We start from the raw sequence: 22,513 nt of genomic DNA, 5'->3' as shown, positions 1-22,513 counted from the left end.
GACTTCAGTACAAAATGTCAGTGCCTGCATACAGATATACGCTATGCATCCTATTTCCAGCATTTGGGATTCGTAATTCACGTTTTACGTTTCCTGAGCTGTTTTTTCTGCATAAACCATAATGACCATGCTTTTGCTTTCCAGGTTTTGTAAGTAAATTTTTGCAAATGCTATATAGTATAGCTAGTTATTTACCTTTTTTGCCTAGAGTGAAAGGAAAGGTATTTCCATGTAAATGTGAAGAGTGAAGGTTTTCTGCAGCGTAGGTTGCCAGTAATGTGCAATTATTGCTTTCTTATTACTGACCTTATTTGAGATTAAACCGGGGGAAAAAAATTACTTACCTAGTTGGATAAATGTATTTTTGACTAATATTTTCTAAAGTTGTTCATTTGTTGTATTTTTTTTTTTTTTGATTTTAGCTTTTGCCATATGAACAGTCCTCCCTACTGGAGCTCATAAAGACAGAAAACAAGGTAAGCACTTTATGCTTAAAAGAAAAAAAAAATAGGAAAATAAATAGAGTTATTCTAGCTAAAACCAAGCTCTCTAAACATGAATCTATTTATAATCTGTGTGTTTTTTTCCCCTTTGAGTCTAGGTTCTAAACAAAGTAATAACTGTGTATGCTGCCCTTTGCTGTGAAATCAAGAAGTTAAAATATGAGGTAAATTCAGCTGTCATTTATTACTGTGTATGAAAATGTTTGCAGATTGGCAAGCTGATATATAAATTTATTCTTTAGCAGTAAAGAAACAAGATATAATGTCTAAATTTTTATAGCATGATTTCATATATCCTATTTAATAAAAAACAAATTTCTGCTTTTGTTGTTAGGCAGAAACTAAATTTTATAATGGCCTCTTGTTCTATGGAGAAGGAGGTAAGTAGCTCCCTTTACTGTAAAAATTTGTAGTTTTATGTTATTGCTTCAGGTTATGTTCAACGCTACTGTAAGTGTAATTTTATAATATGAATACATGTTTTCTCTGTGTCTTTGACTGCTGAACACCAAATAATGGACTTTGAGGTTATAGGGATATATGTTAGTGTCTTGTAACTGTCCTGAGTTAGCTTAAGATAATAAGATTTATGTGTTACCTTAACAGCAGGTTTTATTGCAGCCTGATTTACGTAAGAAGTAGTGAGTATGGCTGTTGAGGTTGTATTTCATGTATAACATATAGAAACCTGAGCTTATAGCAGCTCTTTTTCAAAGTATGGCATTGAAAACCTGTTTTTCACGTGTAAACGCATCCTAAACCAACGTATTTCCTGTTGGGACTAGATTTTACACTGGTTGTAGTAAAACAATAAATCTGTAATTTGATTGTAATAAAACAATGAAACCATTAATAAATGACTTGGACCAAGTCCTGCACACTTGACTTATGCAATCATAGTTGTTCCAAGAGAAGTTGCAGTGTGTTAATGTCATCTGCCCTTCAAGTGCAGGTAATAGTACTTGTACTACTGTTCAGATCATGACATAATACAGGAGCACAAGTGATTGTAAGTCAATTCAGTTGACAAATCATGAGACCCTGCTCTTTGTCTTGGAATTAAACTGGTAACTCCTTGGAAGGGTTGGTCTTAAGCTTCTGCCTTAAAAGATGCTAGTCTGGGAATAAGCACAGTTCTTGGTCCTGAGGAATGAATATATTACTGAGTTAATTTAGAGACATACCACCTAACTTTGTCTGCTATTTCAGAAATCTGAGAGAAAAGGAAGGCCCTTTCATAGTGGTCTTGTGAAAGGGCTTTTTTAAAGCTTTTCAAGAGCCTCGACTGTGACAGAAATACTGAGGAATGTGAAATCTTTGAGATAGGGACTGTTTATAATTCTTTTAAGTGCTATGTAAGATGACTGCTGTGGTTCAGTTAAGGAAAATGAAGAAGTGTGGGTTTTGTTGTTTTTCTTCTCAGCAGATTCTCACTCCTTATCAGACGTAGTTTTAAATATCTTAAAAGAAAGTGATATGCTGCCAAAATGATACTAGGGGATCCCTCAAAACTTCTCCACGTTTCGAGCACGAAAAAAGTCAGACTGTTGCAGATTACCATGTCACAGCAGCAGTTTGTTCCTGATGGGTGTTCTGCAGGGAATGCTTGAGAATGGAAGGAACTGAGAGGCCAGCCTTCTGTGGGTTAGATAGGGATGCAGAAATTACGTTCTCCGCTTCCATATTCCTCCTTGTAGCATCTGCTTTGATAACAGCAAGCTTACTTATTTAGAACAGCTGGCAAAGTTACTGGCTCAAGGATGGCTGAAGTGAAACAAATACTGTGCTGTCCTTTTCCTTCTGTATAAAGAAACATTTTTTTCCTCTTGTCCTTGGAGTGGCTAGGGCTAATCTAGGAACTTTAAATAGTTGGATCGGGTTTTTTGGGACATACACTAAACAGAGTGAAGGTTACATAAAATCTGTAAAGGGGAAGCATGCAATATTTATAATCTTGTCCCATAGCTCCATCTTACAGAAGTATGGAGACTCCTTTAGTCTCTGGTGACTGCTCTAAAAGAACATGTTTTATGAAGCAATAAGAGCTGCATTTCTTATGCAAGTAAACCTGCAACTGTAAGCCGTTTTTGCTCAGAGTGGCCCAATAGAGAAATCTCAAGTTCAGACCATTAATTTGTCATCACACTAAAAAGACTGTATTTTGTCAGGTAGTATTACAACTGCTCCAGCTGACTGAAACAATTTGGCATTGGTGATGTAATTATTGTATTTAATATTATCCTGTTAGTGTACTTTGTCATACGGGTAATGCTTTGACGCTGTGATGGTGAGCCGGTTCTTTTGTGCAGGATGATATGTAGGAGAAAGAAAATCAGTTTCTTGAGGAAATTGTGTGCTACACAGCTTTTTCTTCTGATTAATGATGTAGTATATTCTTTCAGTAAATAACTACCAAGGATGTTCCTTGCAATATAAATACCGAGTGTTTTCATACAAACTTTTTAAAAAGGAGACTTTTATGTTAAGTTACATAATAAATATGCCTTTGAAGAATTACGTTCATATACTTTATTTTCTTTCAGGTGATGGAGACTTTTCCCTGCTTTGTGTCTAACTTATAAACAATGTAATTCTTAATGAGAAAGAAACTTCAAAAACAAGTCCAGCTTAGGAAAGCAAAATTAAGTTTTTAAGGCTCCATCAGTATGCTTATAACAGTGCACTCCACTTGTGTGACAAACAAATGGCTTGGAGGGCAAGCTTCAATGTTGAGTTAACAGGTCTAACACAGGCTTTTGAAAGCAGTGACAAATGTTTATCTTTCCAGCCGCAGATTCCAGCATGGTGGAGGGAGATTGCCAAATACAGATGGGAAGATTTGTTTCTTTCTTGCAGGTAGAGTATGTTTTGATTTTTTTTTTACATCAATTATGATCTTAATTTTACTTGAAAAGTGGATTTAACAGTCTGCAGTATCCTGCTTGCATCTTGCTGAAAGGCATTACAGTAATTTGATAGGTTACTATGTTTTGTCTGCAGACCTGTCACAACCAGCTGATGTATCACACATTGTTTTGAGTTGGTTTTATACTTATCTAAAACTCTGAAAGGCTATTGAGAGAAGAAATTACAGTTTGTGTAATCATTGTTCAAAGAAATTAGAATTTACTTAAGAAAATTTCAGTAAGAAGATAAATTGAGGTTGTTTCATTTGATGGTAAAGTTAAAGATACCTATTTTTATGGAGTTTTGATTAGCAAGCTTTAGTTTTCTTTGAACGTTGGGAATGGATTAATTGTTTATATATCTTTTTTTAGCTCATAGAAGAAAGCAAAATTAAAACATGTACCTGGAAAAAAATTGCTTGTGCCTCACTCAAACTTTCAGGGAAGAACACTAATTTCTTAGACAGTTTAGTTGTTATCAGGGTCCTTTGCATGAAAACAGGATCTGTGTTTCTTCTGAGGATTTCCTGTGCTCTTGGGTTTCAGTCTACTGTGGAATTTTTTTGTCTTCAGTATAGCTTAAGTAACTGTCCTGTTCCCAAAAATGTTTTTATTTTTGTGCAATGTTGCTTGTAATGAAATATCTATGTTGAAGTAAAGAATATACAGGAAGCTTCCAGAATGTTTAAACAAATTCTAGTTTAACAAAGGTTAAAATACCTGTTCTTGCTGTATACTAGCATGGCAGTAGTCATTTACTGAGTTATAACAGGTTGAATGCTATAGGAAGTTGTTTCTCAACCTCCTTTACCATGTCCAAGAGCAGTTAGTTAGTAGGATGTACTGGGTTTTTTTTCCCCATTTTTCAAGCTTTTTGTCCTATCAATTTTGTCAGTTTCTTCCTTCATCTTCTATTTCTTACTGAGTAGATGTTTGAGACCTTTTAGTGTTCTGAAATGGGGCTACTGTACACTTGTGTTTTTCCAGACTTTTTTCCCCCTCCTTTTTTTTTTTTTTTTTTTCCTACCAGGATACTCTGTCCAGGTGGAAGTTGGGAAGTTGAGAGCAGGGTGACTGGCTGTCTGGATATCTATGTGCTTTGCAAACCCACTCTGTAGAACAATTTATGTTTATTTATGGGTATATGCTGATGTGTATATTTATAGGGTAAACAGTATACAAAAATGTAGCTGTACTGCTTGTGAGCCCACTTTGTATGTACGCTACGATGGCTTGCTGATTGTTGAGCAACTTGGGAAAGAAGGGAGGTGGCAGGATGTTGCCCCAAGGGGAAGGTTACAGTGCTAACAGGTGTGTATTGCTTTGGGTAAAGCTGTGAGGAAGACTTTTTCCTTGTTGAGTTTTTCTTTTTCAACTGCTGTGTTCCCCTAAATCCACTCAGTAGTAGTCTGTATCCATAAACTGGGAAATGCTGTTCTGGTCAATGTTATAAGCATATCTCCCAGGGCGGTGTGAAAATATGAATGAAGATGACAAAATAAGTGAAATGTTGCTTTCACAGAGCTAATGTCCACCAGTTGGTTTATTGGCTCTTCTGAGTTCAGGATTTCTTGATTAACTAGATGTAATAGCCTCAAATTTGCAATGTCAAAACACTTTTTAAAAAAAATTATCAAAATAGTGCTGTGAAACACTAGGTAGGTGCTCTTGATTCTGCAGAAGACAGTGTATTTGAAGAACTCTGATAAAACTATAATTTCGTCTGTATTATGTAGCTGCTAATATGCATGTGCTGTTAAATTGGACCGTTTCCTGGAAGTTTTAAAATGGCAACTGGTGCCTCTTCCACAGGAAACATGATCTCAATTGTCTATTAATCCGTTCCTCTGGAATCTGTTGGCTTGTTTCAGCTGCATTTGATAGAGCAATACAAGTATAAGAAGTAATGACACTTTTATGTTTTGTGAAAACTGGTGACTAATAGAAGGCAGAAGCCCAAATAAGATCTATTTTTGATGGAGAGAAAGACAGAATTCAGCTGTTAGCCAGCCTTCTGGCAGCAGCAGCAGGCTGGCTGGTTAGCCAGCGTGGGCTGTCTGCTGTGAACCATCTGTGTGCTGACTGGCTGGACTCATCACATGCTGATTTTTCCCTGATGGGACTACAAGGGTGCATTAATGAGCAAATATTATTGCAGTTAAGGAACATTCAGATTTATTTACCCTATTGCTCAAGGAATGCCTTGTTAAAATCCATTATAGAAATTAAGATAGTACTTTACGTGGTCAGAGTTGACCTATTCTTATTAATTTGGTACTATGTAACTGAGCTCCAGTTCTGCTTTAGTCAAACATACCTCTCAAAGACATTGTCTTGTTTTTTTGAAAGCAATATTCTGTGGCTAATCACTCTTACCGTAGGTGCAGGCTTCTGTGTTAATTTCTAATTTGAATTCAGCTATCACCAGCTCCCAGAGCATGACTCTTGAATCTAGTGGGAAAAGGCACAGCCTTTGCTATCAGGGATATTCTCTCTGGAAGTACTTGGGTGCTGTTGTCAAGTCAATTCTTACTGTCTTTGATAAATTGAACTAATAGTATAAATAGTCCAAGCTGTACTGGAAACTTGTGTTTGGTAGCTTCTTAGCTGAGTCCCAGATCCTTTTTCTGAGCTGTTAGTTACTAGGATGATGTTTTCTATCCTACTGTAGGTCTGTCCACTAACTTGGACTAGGAATATAGTTGGAGCTTGGGCTGCAAGTTCAGTGGTTTGTGTTCAGTGTTTTGGATGTAATGACAACTGGTGTATGAGGAGGCTCTATACATATATATGCATTTTATTTTCTTGCATTTCAGGAGCTGTCTTGCTTTGTTACCCGATGTTACGAAGTGGTGGTGAATGTAGTGCATCAGTTGGCTGCTCTCTATACCAGCAACAAGTAATTATTCACTAAAACGCTATATTGTTTTTATATAGTTAAACAAATGTATAAAATATGAATGTTCTACCTAAGGCATGGTCGTTTTTGGAATATTGTTGTCTAGAGATCTGGAGAGTGCTTTGCTGTGCAAGTTTGGGATTCATAAGCCCAGTTATGAAAGTGGATTTCTTTTATTTTTCAGAAAAGACAGTGCTTTTATGTAATGAAATGCAAGAATTTTACTTTTTTGCCGTTTTTTGGTAGAGTTATTATTCTTTCATCCTTGCTGTGTTTGAGAGAGAGATTCCTTCTGTTGACTGATACAGTGAATACAAGAGCTTCAGAAGCTTAAAAATCAGATCACTTCCACAGTTTGTTTTACTCACAGAATAACCATGGTTTTAACACCTGACGTTGAGCTTAGTAAGGGCTGTTGGGTTTAGCTCCTCTGAAAACTCTGAGGAGGGCTTAGCTCCAAATAGAATTGTTGGGTTTAGCTCTGAATATAACTGCAGGGCTCTTGATTTCTGCCCCCCTCCTCCCCTGCCTTCCAGATAAAGAGACCTTTATTCTTCTCAGGTTTTTTTGTTGTTTTCATTTTTGTCTTACATTGCAGCACAAGGTAGACTCTGTAGGGTGCTGAATGAACAAGGCCAGATGTGTAGCTTGGACATGGCTTGATTAAATAAGTAAAGTGATTTTTGTACTTTTGGGCCACAAGGCTGTATGTAACAAGGCTACTCGCTGTTAGCATAACTAAACTGGGAATTGCTGATATATATGTGCACTGAATGAAATCAATGGTTTGAACCAGTCTTATGCTGTATGTTCAAAAATGCAATATTAAATTTGATCATAGCACACAGATTTTGCATAGCATATACTTCTAATCAAATTTTGAGGTTTGGGGTTTTTTTTTGACGTTACTATGTTAATGAAGAAAAATGTACTCCAAGAAACAAAGAGCACACTGTGATACAGAATTGATAAATATGCTCTAAGGATTAAAAAGGCATTAAAATATTTATTTTATTTACAGGAATGCACCTAAAATTATAGAGACATCTGGAGTTCATTTTCAGGTGGGAATGATTTGGAGCCCATTTGCTTATTTTAATATATGTATGTCTTGATCATTAATCCTGTGAAAAGCAGCAAGAAAGTGAGTTTCAAGTACAACTTTCAATCTGGGATCTCCTTTAAAGGTTTTATTTTGTTAATTAGCTTTTTCTGTCCTTTATGTGGAAAGGGCTGGTATCTCCATGTCTGTCATATTCTAGCTTTCTTAGTTGAAAGGTGTTTGCATGCTCCGTTATTGTCTGCAATATGTATTTCTGCATGTAGACAATTTTAAAAATCCTACCTTCAATGTCAAATTAGATCAGTGAGCTTAAAGCAGTGCCTACATGCAAACTAATGTTCCTTGTAATGTTCCTAAATCTTTAGGCTACCAAACCACGAAATCTCTGATTTAACTCTCTAGCTGATGTCTTGTTGACTGATAATATATTTAAAGGTACTGAAATTTTATATGCCATGCATAACTGCAATAATCTTTTCAATAACTACAGTCCTTTTTTTTTTTTCCTTCTTTTTGAAAAAAAAAACAAAACAGGCAATGTATGAGCATCTGGGAGAGTTGCTCACAGTCTTAATCACTCTGGATGAAATAATTGACAATCATGCCACTCTGAAAGATCACTGGACCATGTATAAGAGGTGTGTCTCTGAAGGTGTGAAAAATACTTCCACAACATAAAAGATAAAAGCATGTGCATATGTCTTTGTTCCAAGAAAGTCAGTGTGAGAACATGGATTTCGGTAGCCCTGGAAGTTTTCCAGAAATTGCAGTGAAGAGCAGGGCTAAGCTCCTAATTTGTCCTTAACAGCATCAGTAAGTTTTTAAAGTGCTGAATGTTACATTTATAAAACATGGTAAGCATCCTGACAAACAGTAATGGTTGGTGGGGTTTAAAATATATGCAGTAAGAAATGTAATTTTGCAAAGAACTGATCTAAGACTACCCCTATCCATATTGATCATGGGGATGGGCATACAGATTTAAGAAAGAACACTGTCTTAAGTAAAATCTGAAGAGTCAACAATTATAAAGGTAGGTAAATTAGTGGAATAATAACTGTTTCATTGGAAACCTCAATAAATGGGAGTTATTCAAATGCATATGGCTTATAAAGACCTAGTAGGTTTTTGTTTTGTTTTGTTTTTAATTTTGGAGTTGCTGCTGGGCACGGATGTGAGCAATTAAAACCTATTCTCAAAAATAGTACAGGATATGATAAAACCGTTACCATGTTTTAATTGTTGTATGTATGTGTTCCATGCCTGCTCCTTACAGGCTGCTAAAATCTGTCCATCACAACCCTTCTAAGTTTGGGATTCAAGAAGATAAACTGAAGCCATTTGAAAAGCTGCTGTTAAAACTGGAATGCCAGTTACTTGATGGAATGATATTTCAGGTAATGAAATTAATGTTCCCCAGTAGGATAGGGGAAACGCTTACATTAAAGCGAGACTCTCTTTAGAATGTAGTGTTTGGTTGGTTTTATTTTGTTTTGTTCCGGATATGGTGATGTGTGAATCTGGCTCTTGCATCTGTGCATGAAAAAAAAAAAAAAGGCTCTATTGTAAGATCCTTCCTTGCTCTTCTCACGTGCTAGAACTGTGCCAGGCTTTGAATGGTAGCAGTTAATGCTTACTGTTTTGCAGAATTGAAGTAACGCTGACAACTTGGCATTAAGACAGGGAGTCTGTTTTTTTCACCAGAAATTTTAATAGTGGTCAGGCTTACATAGCATAGGTCCACTTTATTTTAGCTGTAAGTTAAAGTCTCCTGAGTAATCTTTGAAAGTATGTTAAATGTGACCTCTTGTTATGTATTTTGTCTCATTCCTAGCATATTAGGCAGGTAGCTATCATGAGGTACCACTTCAGTGGTGTATACCCCTGCAATATACAAGTGTACAGGTAGATGAGAAAGATACTACTTTTTCAATACAGTTAATTTAAATGTGTTCATACAAGAAGCCATCTTTTTTTAGAAAAGTGTGTATTTGAGACTGATTTCAGTGTGGCATGGTGGACAGTGGATAGCGTTGCTGAATCTGGTCACAGCAGAGTCAGTTGAACAGGACTGTTGCTCATTTCTTACTGTTACATAGAATCATAGAATTGTTTTGGTTGGAAAGGACCCTTAAGATCATGGAGTCCAACCATATGCACCAGACAAAGCCAAAACAAAACCATAAACAATGCAAACGTTGGGAACAATTAAAGATGTTAAGACAGAGAAGAAAACAGAGACAGTTCTGTTCAAGTTTCTTATTGGCATCTGGTAAGAAATACATAAAGTCCTGTCTACAATTTTAGCACCAAACCACGATCGGATGAGAGAAGCAGGAGTAAAGACCCTTTTTATTGCCAGTGCTGGAAGAGATTTTTCAGAGTGGGGGAAAGGCTGCCATTGTAAGAGGGTGTTCTCCATCATGGTCACAAACCAGACTGAGAAGACAACCAGTGAGCCAGGAATCACACCTTTAATGGCATAGGGGAGAAGGTTTTGTTCTGTGAAAGCCTCCAAAAGGGAAATTGTAGATGATTAAACACAATTTGGCTTATTCTTTCAAAGGACATTGCTACCAGCTATCCATTTTTCATCTTGTATGTTGCATTAGTACAAAGAATTCATTATATGTTTGAGACATCAGTGGGATTTGTCTGGTATTCATTCAGGATGTTTCCCTTCCTATCCTGCCAACACCCCTTCCTAACAAAAACACATGAAAAATATTCTCAAATACAATTCCATTAAAACATTTTGTAATATCTTTAGAAAATCTGAAGAGTCTCTCTGTTTTTTTTTTCTATTGTGTTTGGTATTTGTTTTTTGGTATTTTTTTTAAACAACCACCAGTGGTATGGGGGTTTTATGCTACAAGTTCATGAACCACATCCTACAGCCGACTTGCGTGATAATTTTGTTTAGTTAATGGACAGTTGGTAATGTATTATAATGTAATAATGCAAATACGCATCTAGTTTCTTATCACTAGCACATCATGTGCTTTCTTTAAAAATGCCCCTTAACAAAAATGTTAAATAAGTAAATGAAATGGGTTTTTTTGGATATTAGGTATAAGAGAGGTTTTTGACATTTTCTATTATACTAAATAATTTAAGCATAATTAAAAAAAATCTGTATGTTGTGAAGTTTAAGACTTAACTTCAGGTTAGTGCTGTATGACATAAATCAACGTGCTTTTGCAGCATTCTTCTCTTGGAAAATCAATACTCTTTTAAGGTCCAAAATTCATGGCATTATCATTATGCTTTTTTTTCCTTCTTCTCAGGCCTGTATAGAGCAACAGTTTGATTCTGTAAATGGTGGTGTGTCAGTGTCGAAGAACAGCACATTTGCTGAAGAATTTGCTCATACTCTTCGTACAACTTTTGCAAATGTTGAAGCCAAACTTGGTAATGCAAGCTCATGCTTCTCCTGCCAGGTTCACTGTTTCTGAAAGCGTTTGTTTTGCTTGTCTGGGAGTAAAATTCAAAAGGGGATTTTTTTGGTGTATTTCTGCAGGTGAACCTTCAGAAATTGACCAGAGAGATAAATATGTGGGCATCTGTGGCCTCTTTGTACTGCATTTTCAGATTTTTCGGACCATAGACAAGAAATTTTACAAGTCACTGTTGGACATCTGTAAAAAGGTGAATGCTTTATTCTTTTGTCAGTAATTAAGAGCGGGGGGGGGGGAAACTTCAGTAATGACATAGATTATTTTCTTAGTTGTATAGCATGGCAAAGACTTGGGAAAAGAAAGAATGCACAATTTACCAAAACAAGTCAGAAAGCAGAATTAAGATTTTTCTACTTTTAATAATTTCCTTCCAACCCCATTTTCTTTTAAAAATGCTCTAAAACCTGTCCACTCACTTAGCGGCAAGGTAAAATAACTTGAAATTACCATTAAAATCTTTCTTCTCAAGATTAATGTGTCACCGAGGACAAAACATTGTTTGAATTATGGGTATTTTTGGGACTGAATAAATGCTTTGCGTTTGGACCTTGGCTATAAACATGTATTTTGAAAGATCTCTAAGTCCAAAGGTGATTGGGGCTTTTTCATATCAGGTGGTATTAAGAAATTATTAATTTTTTAATGCTGTGTAGAGTCACTGAGAGTGGTAATAACTTTGCCTGTGGTGTCCTTAGTGGACTTGTAGGGGAGAAACCTTTTTTTAATGTGAACGTAATACTTTGTATAAACCAGTTATATAGAAGTAAAGGGAATTGTGTGTTATGGCTCAAAAAAGGCATAAGAAACATGCATGGTGGCGTAGTATTTGTTGTAGTTACTTATGTTTATTGCTACTTGTAGTATTTTTCCCCTTTATTTTCTTTTTTTTTTCCCCAGATACCAGCCATCACATTAACTGCTAACATTATCTGGTTTGCTGACAACTTTCTGATTCAGAAGATACCAGCTGCTGCCAAACTTCTGGACAAGAAAAGTATTCATACAGTTAAAACGCAAAGGGAGAACTTTCTACAGCAGAAGGCACAGTCACTTACCAAGTATGCTTCCCAAATATTGCTTCATGGTGATGTTTGGCAAATGGTTTTTAATGCGTGGGTTTCCTCATTCAGTGTACTAGCATGTTGTGTAGGGTTGCTCAGTGGTATTAAACAACTTTTCCATTTCGCTGCAGCAATATGTGTGTGTTAGTGTTGCTGAAAAAAAGCGTTGGTCAAAACGAAGCTTTTTTCATGTCATGCTTTCAGAAAAATGTGTATTACGTCACCAAAATAACAAAGTTCCTGGAAGTTCTAAATATTAGATTGTTTCCGTTATTTCTACTTACAGACTTTCAACTTTCAATTTTATTTAAACTAGTGTCTGGTAACCTGAACTGCTCTGTTTTCTGTTAGGGTTCTCTGCTTTCTTTGTGTTTATGGAGGTAAGTTGCTAGTAGGCTCATAGAGGGTTTTTTCTCTGCTCGGTGATGATACTTTATTTGCAAGCATTTCTTTCTTCATGACTGTTTCAATTGTTTGTTTAATGGTCTTTGATATTATCTATATTTGAAAAGGCTTCTGTTCTTTTGTGCGCTGCATGTAGTTTGCAGGTCACTTCCTTCTCAAGTTCTTTCTAAAATACTTTAAAAGATGAGATTTTTTTTTTTTTTTTTTTAGCTATCAGTCTTATGAACAAGTGTGCTGCACTGCATAGGGAGAGAACAGGGCTAAGACTTCTGGTTATGTTGCAGACCAAAACAAGAAGGTGGAAAATTAAGTCTGTGGAATAGAAGTAAAAACTTATATTTTGCAAGTTGTCTTCCAGCCCTGTGTGCAAGCTGGCAGAACTGGGTTAGAGAGGAGAGGGAGGAGGGAAAGCAGCTCCATGCCTACATGATCCTCTGGCAGATTATTTTCACTACTGCCCTGATCCTGCTTCAGTCCACCTCTTACTGGTTTACCTTCTAGATCCACAGGAAGAGTCAAGAACTCTAACTGAATTCTTTCCTGGGCTTTAATTCCTGGATGGAGCATAATTGCACTGCTGCTTTGCTTTTGGTTGTGGCCAGTAGTACAAGTCATGTCTTGGCAGCTGTTAAGATTAGGAAAAGGTTGTAAAAGATATGGGTGTTCACTGACATTTTGGAGATATTGTAATACAATGCAGATTTTGCATCTGCTGATTTGAATTCTGCCAATAACCTTTTCTTGCTTTTTTGCAAGTTCTTGCATTGCCTTTGTTAATTGGACTGTTGCCTTAAATATGAGTACTCTTTAAAGTGTATTTTTTTGTGTCTCAGTCAATGACCTGAATACATTCCTGGTATAATTGCTACAAGAAGTAGTATTGCAGAGTCACAATTCTGTAGCATGGAATAAATAGCAGTTTTTAAATGTTTAAACAGAGTTCACTTTTATTACAACTAGTGTAATCCAAGCAGATTAACTTCTGGAGAATTATGTTATTTAAGAACAGTCCAGTTTGGCATTGATGTAATGACAAGGTTTTATATATATACATATATATATATATATAAAAATCAAAAATTCAAACTTGGAGGAAAAAAATTAACATAAGTGTAGGACTTTTAAAAAACATTTTCTAGCAGTTTTATCTACTGTTTTAATTTTTAAAAATGTAGTATATGTACTGCTAAGAGGGCCATTTGCTCTCTTGAAAGACAGATGATTTTGACTCTTTGGGGTATGTTTGTACAGATATAATTGGCAGTCTAATCCTTAGCAATACAGAATTAAAATGTAAATGAGTATGAGGTTCTGATACTTTTGGGAATGGAGGGTTATTACTTTGGGGACTGAAGATTTAACATATTTGGCTTGGAAGGATTTAAGCTTTGGAAAGAGAAAAGAAAATCCTCATACTCTTCGTTATTTGAAGTGAGCAACATTGTTTCCTTCCTTCTCCAGAGATATGCAGTCATATTATGTTTTTGTGAGCTCGTGGATGACAAAAATGGAATCTGTCTTGTCAAAGGAGCAACGCGTGAATAAGTTTGCAGAAGATCTTTCTAACCGCTGCAATGTCTTCATCCAGGTGTGCAGTCTTTTAATATGGTGATACAGCAAATGATGCAGCAAATTGATGTTTTGGTACAAGTTGAACATAAAAAGAAATCACAGAGGTTCTGTGATCATCGGTGTGGTTTTTTTTACAATGTGGGAATTCTTCTAAAACTTTAAATGCCCAGTAGATGCTCTTCTGAGTAATACTGTAAAAGGTACTTCCATAAAGTGTGTGGGGGAAGCGAATCTGACTAAATATTCAGTGATTAAGTTTTTGAATTTTTCTCTTGACTTAGGAAATCAAGAAAGCTTCATTTCCTCTGTAGTAAAGGTTTTGGGATTTTTTCCTTTTGAGTCAGTCATGAGGTACATAAGTTGGACTGAACCAGTGTCTAATTTAGTTTTATTTAGCACAGTACATACTTCCAGTAAAGGTTTTGTGTTGTTTCATTGTGCTTTGCCTAGTGATGGTACTTTGCAAGAATCTTACTACGTTCCGAGGCAGCTGGTTTTCTTTTGGCCTACTAACAGCATGTAGTCTTAATGTAAGATGCATCTTATTTCTGAATTTATTTTTTGCTAGTTTTGATATGTATCTATCTGCCTGACAGAAAACTGATGAGAATAGGTGTGTGATAGAACCATGATCCTGAATCTTCCATATCTAAAGACATACATGTACTAGGATCTGTGGCTTTTATATTAGAATTATTTGCAGTGAACTTAGGTAAATTTTGCTTTGTAGGAAATTGAGTTTCCAAGACCACTTGCTGACTTTTCCTAGTCTCTTTTTTTATTGTTACTAATTTTCCTTTGAAGTAAGTTGAATGACATTTTTTTTGTCATGCTGTATGTAATCAACATTATATTTAAAAGCTTAGATACATTGATTTAGAAATGATTGCTTTTTTATTGTGGCATGGACAGTTCTATTTAGACAATGTAGAACTATGTAAATACTGTCAGTGTATTTGTTCCACAGAATCTGGAAGTTTTTGTTTTTTGTGATACACTGGGTTTTTTTGGGGATGGCAGTTGTTTGGTGGGTTGGTTTACAATAGGTCTGAAATTATTAGACCTTTGAGGCTGTGCAATTGATTAAGTCACTGACCTATGTTTAATTAGAAGAGGTTAATGATCAGCTAATCTAATGAATCATAGGCAGTTTCATAATGTCTGCCCAATAAAAGGGTCTCATTCAGCTTTGGGATCTCAGGCTTGATTATTAGGTGGAGTGGTAGGTTCTCTAGTGTGAAGAGGCAAAAGTTAGTTTTGTCATGTATGAAAGAAAACAGAGAGGACTTGATTGATATGTTGTGAAAAAATTTTTTTTTCCCCCTCCCCTTACTCATTTTATTTTTAGGGTTTTCTTTATGCATACAGTCTTAGCACCATCATTAAAACAACAATGAATCTCTACATGTCAATGCAAAAACCTATGACTAAAACCTCGGTGAAAGCTCTGTGCAGACTTGTAGAACTTCTGAAGGTAGGTCACTGAATAAAAACTGTTTATTTCATGTAGGCCTTTACAGGGAACATTGATCAAATATCACATATTAACACCACCCCATGCACCTCCCCCCCCTCGAAAAAACCCCCCAAACCTGCAAAAAAACCTACAGCTGAGTGGGGACATGTTTTTGCATGGCGGCTTGTTGAAGACTGAATTTGGTTAGAGAACAGGAGATTTGGGAGGCTAGAACTGGTTTATTTAACTTCTTAACTGCCTGCCTTAGTTGGTATCACAGAATGACTGAGGTTGGAAGGGACCTCCAGAGGTCATCTGGTCCAACCTCCCCCTTCTCAAGTGTGGCCACCTGGAGCCAGTCACCCAGGATATGTCCAAGGATGGAGAATCCACAGCCTCCCTGGGCAATCGGCCTGTGCCTCTGCTTGGTCACCCTCACAGTAAGAAAGTGTTTCCTGATGTTCAGAGGCAACCTCCTGTGTTTCAGTTTGTGCCCATTGACTCGTGTCCTGTCACTGGGCACCTCTGAAAAGAGCCTGGCTACATCTTCGTTGCATCCTACCTTCAGGTATTTATATACATTGATAAGATTCTTCCCACCAAGCCTTCTCTTCTCCAGGCTGAACAGTCCCAGCTCTCTCAGCTTTTCCTCATATGTGAGATGCTCCGGTCCCTTAATTATCTTCATGGCCCTTGGCTGGACTCTCTCCAGTGTGTTCATGACTGTCTTGTACTGAGGAGCCCAGAACAAGACACAGTACTCCAGGTGTGGCCTTACTAGTGCGGAGTAGAAGGGAAGGGTCACTTCCCTCAACCTGCCGGCAATACTTTGTCTAGTGCAGCCAAGGGTACCATTAGCCTTCTTTGCGGCAAGGGCACACTGCTGGCTCGCGTTCAACTTGGTGTCCACCAAGACCCCTAGGTCCTTTTCTGACAAGCTGCTTTCCAGCTGGATGGCTCCCAGGATATATATGTTGGTGTATGGGCTTGTTTCTCCCCAGCTGCAGGACTTTGCACTTCTGCTGGTATTTTTTTCAAAAGGAAAATACTCTGTTTTGAGATAATTTCAGAAAGCAATGTGGAGCAGAGCTGGATTGTTAAAAAAAACAAACCAAAAAACCCAACAAAACTTATATCACAGTCTTGAAACTTTTTTACACTCCTGAATGATTTGATTGTCTGAGTTTCTAAGGGTTAATTGCAACTGCTACTAAGAGTACATTACAAAGTGGAAAGAGTCTGTATTTGCAGCGTGAATGAGTCCACCAGCATAAAGCCGAATTCTAAAGGCAACAATTTTGGTAACTACATGAACTATTGTGTTTTGGCATTGACTTTAGGCAATAGAACACATGTTTTACCGAAGAAGTATGGTCGTGGCAGATTCTGTGACGCACATCGCTCAGCATCTGCAGTATCAGGCTCTTCACTCTATTTCTGTAGCCAAGGTATGTAATCCAAGTTCTCATAATTAATCTTCCTCGCTGTCTTTAAAAAACATCTTAATTTAAAATTAAAGTATTTTTCTTACTTTTGCAAAATCTGTAGTGTTGCTCTATCATAATCGACAGATACATAAGCTTTCCAGTAGGTCAGAGCTTTGCACTAGAAACTGTACAGCATAGATGGCTATCTGTTTTTGATCAAGAATAGGTCCTCTCTGCCTGTAAACTGCTGCATCTTGTCCTGTTCCTCTTGTGTTCTTTTTAGTTTTTGTTTCTAGTGATTTTCATAAACTGATCTGTTACAGGTCTAAGCTTATCTGTTACAGATAAACAATCTGTTACAGGTCTAAGCAAACAGGCTGTTATTTATTTAAATCTTTGTCTGCTTGGCAAAATAGCAGTGGTTGATACATGATGGCTGACAGGAGTCTAACGCAGGCATAAATGCACTATTTTGCTGTGGGGTAAAATGGCTTCTGACGGTGAGACACTAGTATCTACATATTATATATTTCTATAAACAAGATCAGTTCACTGCACATTTTGCTTATCAAATCTTGAATTCTGAATTCAGGGCCAATGGGAAAATGAGATTTTAGTATATCTGTTCTGATATATTAGTGGTTGTTTTATTCTTTCATCACATTCAGTAGCAGAATTTCAAAGGAGTTATGCTATCGATATCAGTGTAGCTATTAAATTTTCCTTTTTAAAAATTTATTAATAATAAATATTAATTTAATTAATATTTTTTTGTTTGACCATGCTCATGTAAATTAATTACAGTTTTAACAGTAGACTTCTGTATTTTGAAAGTTTGATATGTTTGAAATTTGATAGTAATTTCAATTTATATATCTGCCATCTCCGCATTTTCTAGCGTAAGCAAAAAAAATAAATAGTTGTGCTTCTAAAAACCTGAGATAGATACATCTATAGAGAGAGAGAGATATGTATCAGGAGTAGCATGAACTGAAGAAGTTCCCAGCTTCAGAGCTACTAAGAAAAACTGTATATCTTCAAATAAACAGTTCACATATATGTAAATAACTTTCATAACCTTCTCAAATGATATCTGTAATTACATTCTATTACAAATTACTTCTAAATGCATAGAAATATGCTGAGACTTGTGTATTGAATGGCTATCAAAGAAAACAAGTCTGTGAACAGTTCTTGATATTTTAACTACTTCTCAGAAAATATGTAAGAGGCAAATGCTGGTAAATAGAAGACTTCATTAGTACTAAGCTTTTTTTGTCTGCTCTGCTTTGTTTCTAAGTGGTGTAAGGTCTAAGGTATATACCTAACATAGCTTTAGCATGTAAGATTAGGAGCTTTACGTTGAACATACTTTCTTAGAATCAGAAGAGGTTTTCTTTAACTCTTTCGTGAAACTGTACCTCTTCCGAGTTACGCTGCTACTCACAAATACGTCTGTGAATTCAGCTTCTTAGCCAGAAGACTTGGTTCTTTTCACAGAAATATTTCTGCACTTAATCTTTCTGATAAATTAGAATTTGTAGGAAATGGCAAGTTATCATTATTACCATGTTTATAGGTCTTCTGGCTGTTCAGCTGTAAACTGAATTTTGTTACCAACATCAGGGAGTCACTCCTGAAAAAATAATTAAAAAATCTAAATTAGATGTACCTTAGAACTAAAATTGGCATGCAGTCACATGCAGCTTGCACAGTATTTTTATACTGTATGACATGACCCATGCTCATGCTGAACTACACATATTCCAAGTGTATTAATAATACCACTGAATTGACAGGGTGAATCTGGATTCAGTCAGCTCTGTTCACAAAACATATTGTTTGCAGAAATAATTTATGACAAGTCCATAAGCTTTGGGAAGAAGAGGTAAGCTATTGCTTTTGAGCTTAGGTAACTTTTCTCTGAATTTCTGTGTCTTTCTGTTATCAAGAAAAGAGTCATTTCTGATAAAAAGTACAGTGAGCAACGCCTGGATGTCCTCTCTGCTTTGGTGTTGGCTGAGAACACCCTCAATGGGCCAAGTACAAGACAGAGGCGACTAATTGTTTCCCTTGCACTGAGTGTGGGAACACAGATGGTAAGTGCCATGACTGTTCCAGACCTTTACTTGTTTGATGTAATATCTTATAAAGAAATATAATTTTGTCCTTTTTTTCTTTTTTTTTTCCTTCATTTGCTCAGAAAACTTTCAAAGATGAAGAACTTAATCCCCTTCAGTTAGTTCTGAAAAAACTAGACTTGATCAGTGAACTTACAGAGCGGTAAGCAGTGGCATGTGATATATATATATATAGAAGGCAGTGTAGTGCCACTGGGGGAGCTGGATCTTCACTGTGCAAATTGCAAAATCTGGTAGCTGCATGCTGGTGGTGTGATTTTTGCATGTATTGTAGACCAGGGATGGACAGAAAGAATTCCAGAGCTAAGCCTGAAGCTCGCTGGTCTTTGGGCAAGTCATATTTTACCTAGCTGTGGCCAATTAGGTAATCCGTTTCTCTGATAGTTTAGAAATCCTGTCACTTTCTTGGATGACTTGGCTTTATGTTAAGCTAAATTCTTCCTCTTAACCCAAACCCAAAAGTTATGAGTTAATACCAGTCTGTTTGGGAGATCAGGTTGTTAGTTCACATGTTGACACCATGTTTTACTGCTGTTGTAGTTTCAGTGGACACTCAAGTTACATAATGTTGGCCATCTGAAAGCCAGGTGAATATCTGGGTTCCATGCATACTTTATGGAGGGAGGCAAACACCTTTGGTGGATGACTCATGGGATAAATTCCTGGGATAAGTGTTGTACACAGGTTGTATCAGGAGAGGCCTGTTTCTCTTTTTTGGCTTACAGGAGAAACTTAGAATAGATGTTTGACCTCTCGGCTACTAATTGCATGCAATAAGAAAACAGTTATTTAGGATTTTGCTGTAATGTAAGGTTTAATTATTTCAGAAACGGATTAAACCTTTTTTTCCTAAAGCAGGTACCTTTTATTTATAAATAGAGTACTGGAAAATAAGAAATAAAAAGTTCTTTAGTAAAGAACTTTATTTTGCATGACAATGCATCTGGAACATTAAAGTAACTTTGTAAAACTTAGGCTTGAAAAGCAGTTGTCTTTAGTTTAAACACACTAAAATAAAATCACTGTGTTAGAAGAATGGCTTCTTCCAATTCTGTGTCTAATAAGTAATCTCTATTCTAGAGTTCGAGCACAATGTGACTGTTGTTTCTTATACTGGCATCGAGCAGTCTTTCCAATCTATTTAGATGATGTGTACGAAAATGCAGTTGATTCTGCTAGACTGCATGTAAGTAATAATGTTAGTAACTTAGTTTTACAAGCCACTACAGTGGGAGGTATTCAGAGGAGAGGATAAAGCTTAGACTGAAACTCTTAAGGAAAAAGCTCAAAAAAAAAAAAAAAGGTAAAACCCAGGCAAGAGTTACTCCTGAAGCAGAAATTCAGAAATTTCTTCTCAGTCTGGAGGATATAAAAGCAATCTTTGTTCTAAGTCTAATTAAAGTATATCTGTTAGATTGCTCTAAAAATCTCAGGTTGCTATTGTTAACTCTGGGTCTCTGTCTGTCTCTCTGTTCCTCTCTTCATTCATTCTGATTTGAAATGAACACCTTTTGCTAGACTTGAACATTAAAAACATTTGTTCCACATTGTGGTTATGTATTTCTAAAGCACATATCACTATGTTCAGTGGTGCTGTGTGGGATAGTTGTCCAGTAGCTTTTTTCACCCGCCATCTCTCCTCCCCTCTTTAAAGTAACAAGTATGTGCTGCAGAAGTGGATCATGCTTTGGCATGCTAATCCTTATAAAAATCAATCATCTTTTTCAGTAGTCTACATGCCATGGTCAATTACAGTACAAAAATGAATATAGTGCAAATAATTTCAGATGAAATAGCTAGTATTTATGACCTTCCAGTAAACGGATCAGTAGCAACTAAATACTTCAGCTGAACACATTAAGGACAGGAAACTTCAGTAGGGTTTATGAAGTCTATTTTTAATAAAAGCGGGAAGATTAGTGATTTTGATTTGTTTGTTAACTTTGAACACTATTTGAGATGCTGTTGACATGTCTGTCAATCTGTTGGTTAAACACAATAGTTTCTTTTTTTCAGTATATGTTTAGTGCACTGCGGGACTGTGTACCTGCTATGATGCATTCAAGACACTTGGAATCTTACGAGGTGCTTCTGGAATGCTATGACAAAGAAATCATGGAAGTGCTCAATGAGGTAATTTGTTGTGAATGAAAATTAAAGGCAACACTATACTTGGAATATCTTTTAGGCCACCATCTATTGTACCAAAGCTGATATGATCTATAGAAATAGCACAGAGATCTTTGAGATTGGTGTGAAGTGTCTTAATAAATAAGAAATGTTCACTGATGATTTCGGTTAAAACCTGTTGTTAATGGTATCTGCATTGGCTGGGAACATGAAAATACTGCACTCCAAATTACATAAGTTGGCAAAACCTCAGTTACAGATTTGACTATATAGACAGAGGAGTGCTTTTTGTCAGATTAGCTTCTGCTTGTATGAATGCCTAAAATAAGTACTGCTGTTCTTAGTTATGTACGCATGGCTTTTAGTAGTGAAGGCTTTGTAAATGTAGGTGGCCTCTTTAGTGAATTATTGTCTAGAATTACAAAGGATGTTTGACAGAGAGAAAATGGGAGTTCAGATTTCCCAAGTCCTAAGTTTTAACCTCTGAACCAGTCTTTTTGTTTGACTAGTGCAAAACCAAACATTACATATTCTGCAGGAAATCAGGCCAAATTGCTTATTGCAAGACTCTTCCTCACTGAGTTAGGTCATCTTACTATCTAGGTAGATAACCCTAAGCCTGGTTCCCCTTAAGATGAGAAGTGAGAATACTTAAGTTTAAATTGTGTTAAACTCCTATGTGGAAGTTTTAATCATGTACAGAATGGCATTAGGTGGCTAAACCTTTACCTTTTTGGGCTGTGTAGCTTTTTCTTGCTGTTGTGTACTAGAACAAGAACACAGGAATTAAATACCCTTCTGGTTCCCAAGTATTGATTCACTTTGACTTGTGTGGCCCTGCCAAAGCAAACCTGTCTTCACTAGTTTAATCAGTCTTCTACATATCTCTGGAGAGAGATGTTAGTTCTGCTAACAGAGCATTGTAACCAGACAGTGAACATGACTTTTTTTTTTTTTTTTTTTTTTTAACTTCCCTGAATAGCACTTACTGGACAAATTATGTAAAGAGATAGAAAAGGACCTGCGCTTATCAGTTCATACACACCTAAAGCTGGATGACAGAAACCCCTTCAGAGTTGGTATGAAGGATCTAGCTCACTTCTTCTTTCTGAACCCAATACGTTTTTTCAATCGGTTCATTGACATAAAAGGTGAGGAGTTACACATTTTCTTGATTCCATTACTTTCATCTCTGTTATGCTTCGGCTTAGTATATTTTTTCACTTCTTTCCACACTTCTCTAACTAAATAGGTAGTAGTATTTTAGTTCATCCTTTTATGTGTTTACAGCTTATGTAACTCACTATTTGGACAAGACCTTCTACAACTTAACGACTGTAGCTCTTCATGACTGGGCCACCTACAGTGAAATGAGAAACCTAGCAACTCAACGCTATGGTTTAAGTATGACTGAAGCACATCTTCCTAGCCAGACTCTGGAACAGGTACAGTGCCCACAGGATATGAATATAATTTGTCCCATTACACTGTC

General features: G+C 36.5%; 1 protein-coding gene across 4 annotated transcripts in view; it reads left to right on the top strand.

Moving 5' to 3' along the window:
• WASHC4 (WASH complex subunit 4) overlaps positions 1-22,513 on the top strand; it is a 56,329-nt gene that overhangs the window by 5,183 nt on the left and 28,633 nt on the right. For all 4 annotated transcript variants that reach the window (XM_068402515.1, XM_068402516.1, XM_068402517.1 and 1 more), the window contains exons 3-22: positions 423-476; positions 602-667; positions 838-883; positions 3,292-3,359; positions 6,226-6,308; positions 7,330-7,372; positions 7,906-8,009; positions 8,648-8,768; positions 10,659-10,782; positions 10,892-11,019; positions 11,727-11,887; positions 13,757-13,883; positions 15,216-15,341; positions 16,664-16,771; positions 18,703-18,849; positions 18,954-19,033; positions 19,972-20,077; positions 20,908-21,024; positions 22,004-22,172; positions 22,312-22,466. In XM_068402515.1, coding sequence (XP_068258616.1) covers positions 423-476; positions 602-667; positions 838-883; positions 3,292-3,359; positions 6,226-6,308; positions 7,330-7,372; positions 7,906-8,009; positions 8,648-8,768; positions 10,659-10,782; positions 10,892-11,019; positions 11,727-11,887; positions 13,757-13,883; positions 15,216-15,341; positions 16,664-16,771; positions 18,703-18,849; positions 18,954-19,033; positions 19,972-20,077; positions 20,908-21,024; positions 22,004-22,172; positions 22,312-22,466 — 2,133 coding nt within the window. The remainder of the gene's footprint in view (positions 1-422; positions 477-601; positions 668-837; positions 884-3,291; positions 3,360-6,225; positions 6,309-7,329; positions 7,373-7,905; positions 8,010-8,647; positions 8,769-10,658; positions 10,783-10,891; positions 11,020-11,726; positions 11,888-13,756; positions 13,884-15,215; positions 15,342-16,663; positions 16,772-18,702; positions 18,850-18,953; positions 19,034-19,971; positions 20,078-20,907; positions 21,025-22,003; positions 22,173-22,311; positions 22,467-22,513) is intronic.

The sequence above is a fragment of the Nyctibius grandis genome, chromosome 5, assembly GCF_013368605.1.
Source record: "Nyctibius grandis isolate bNycGra1 chromosome 5, bNycGra1.pri, whole genome shotgun sequence".
NCBI classification, from domain to species: Eukaryota; Metazoa; Chordata; class Aves; order Nyctibiiformes; family Nyctibiidae; genus Nyctibius; species Nyctibius grandis.
This window is presented reverse-complemented; position numbering and strand designations above follow the sequence as displayed.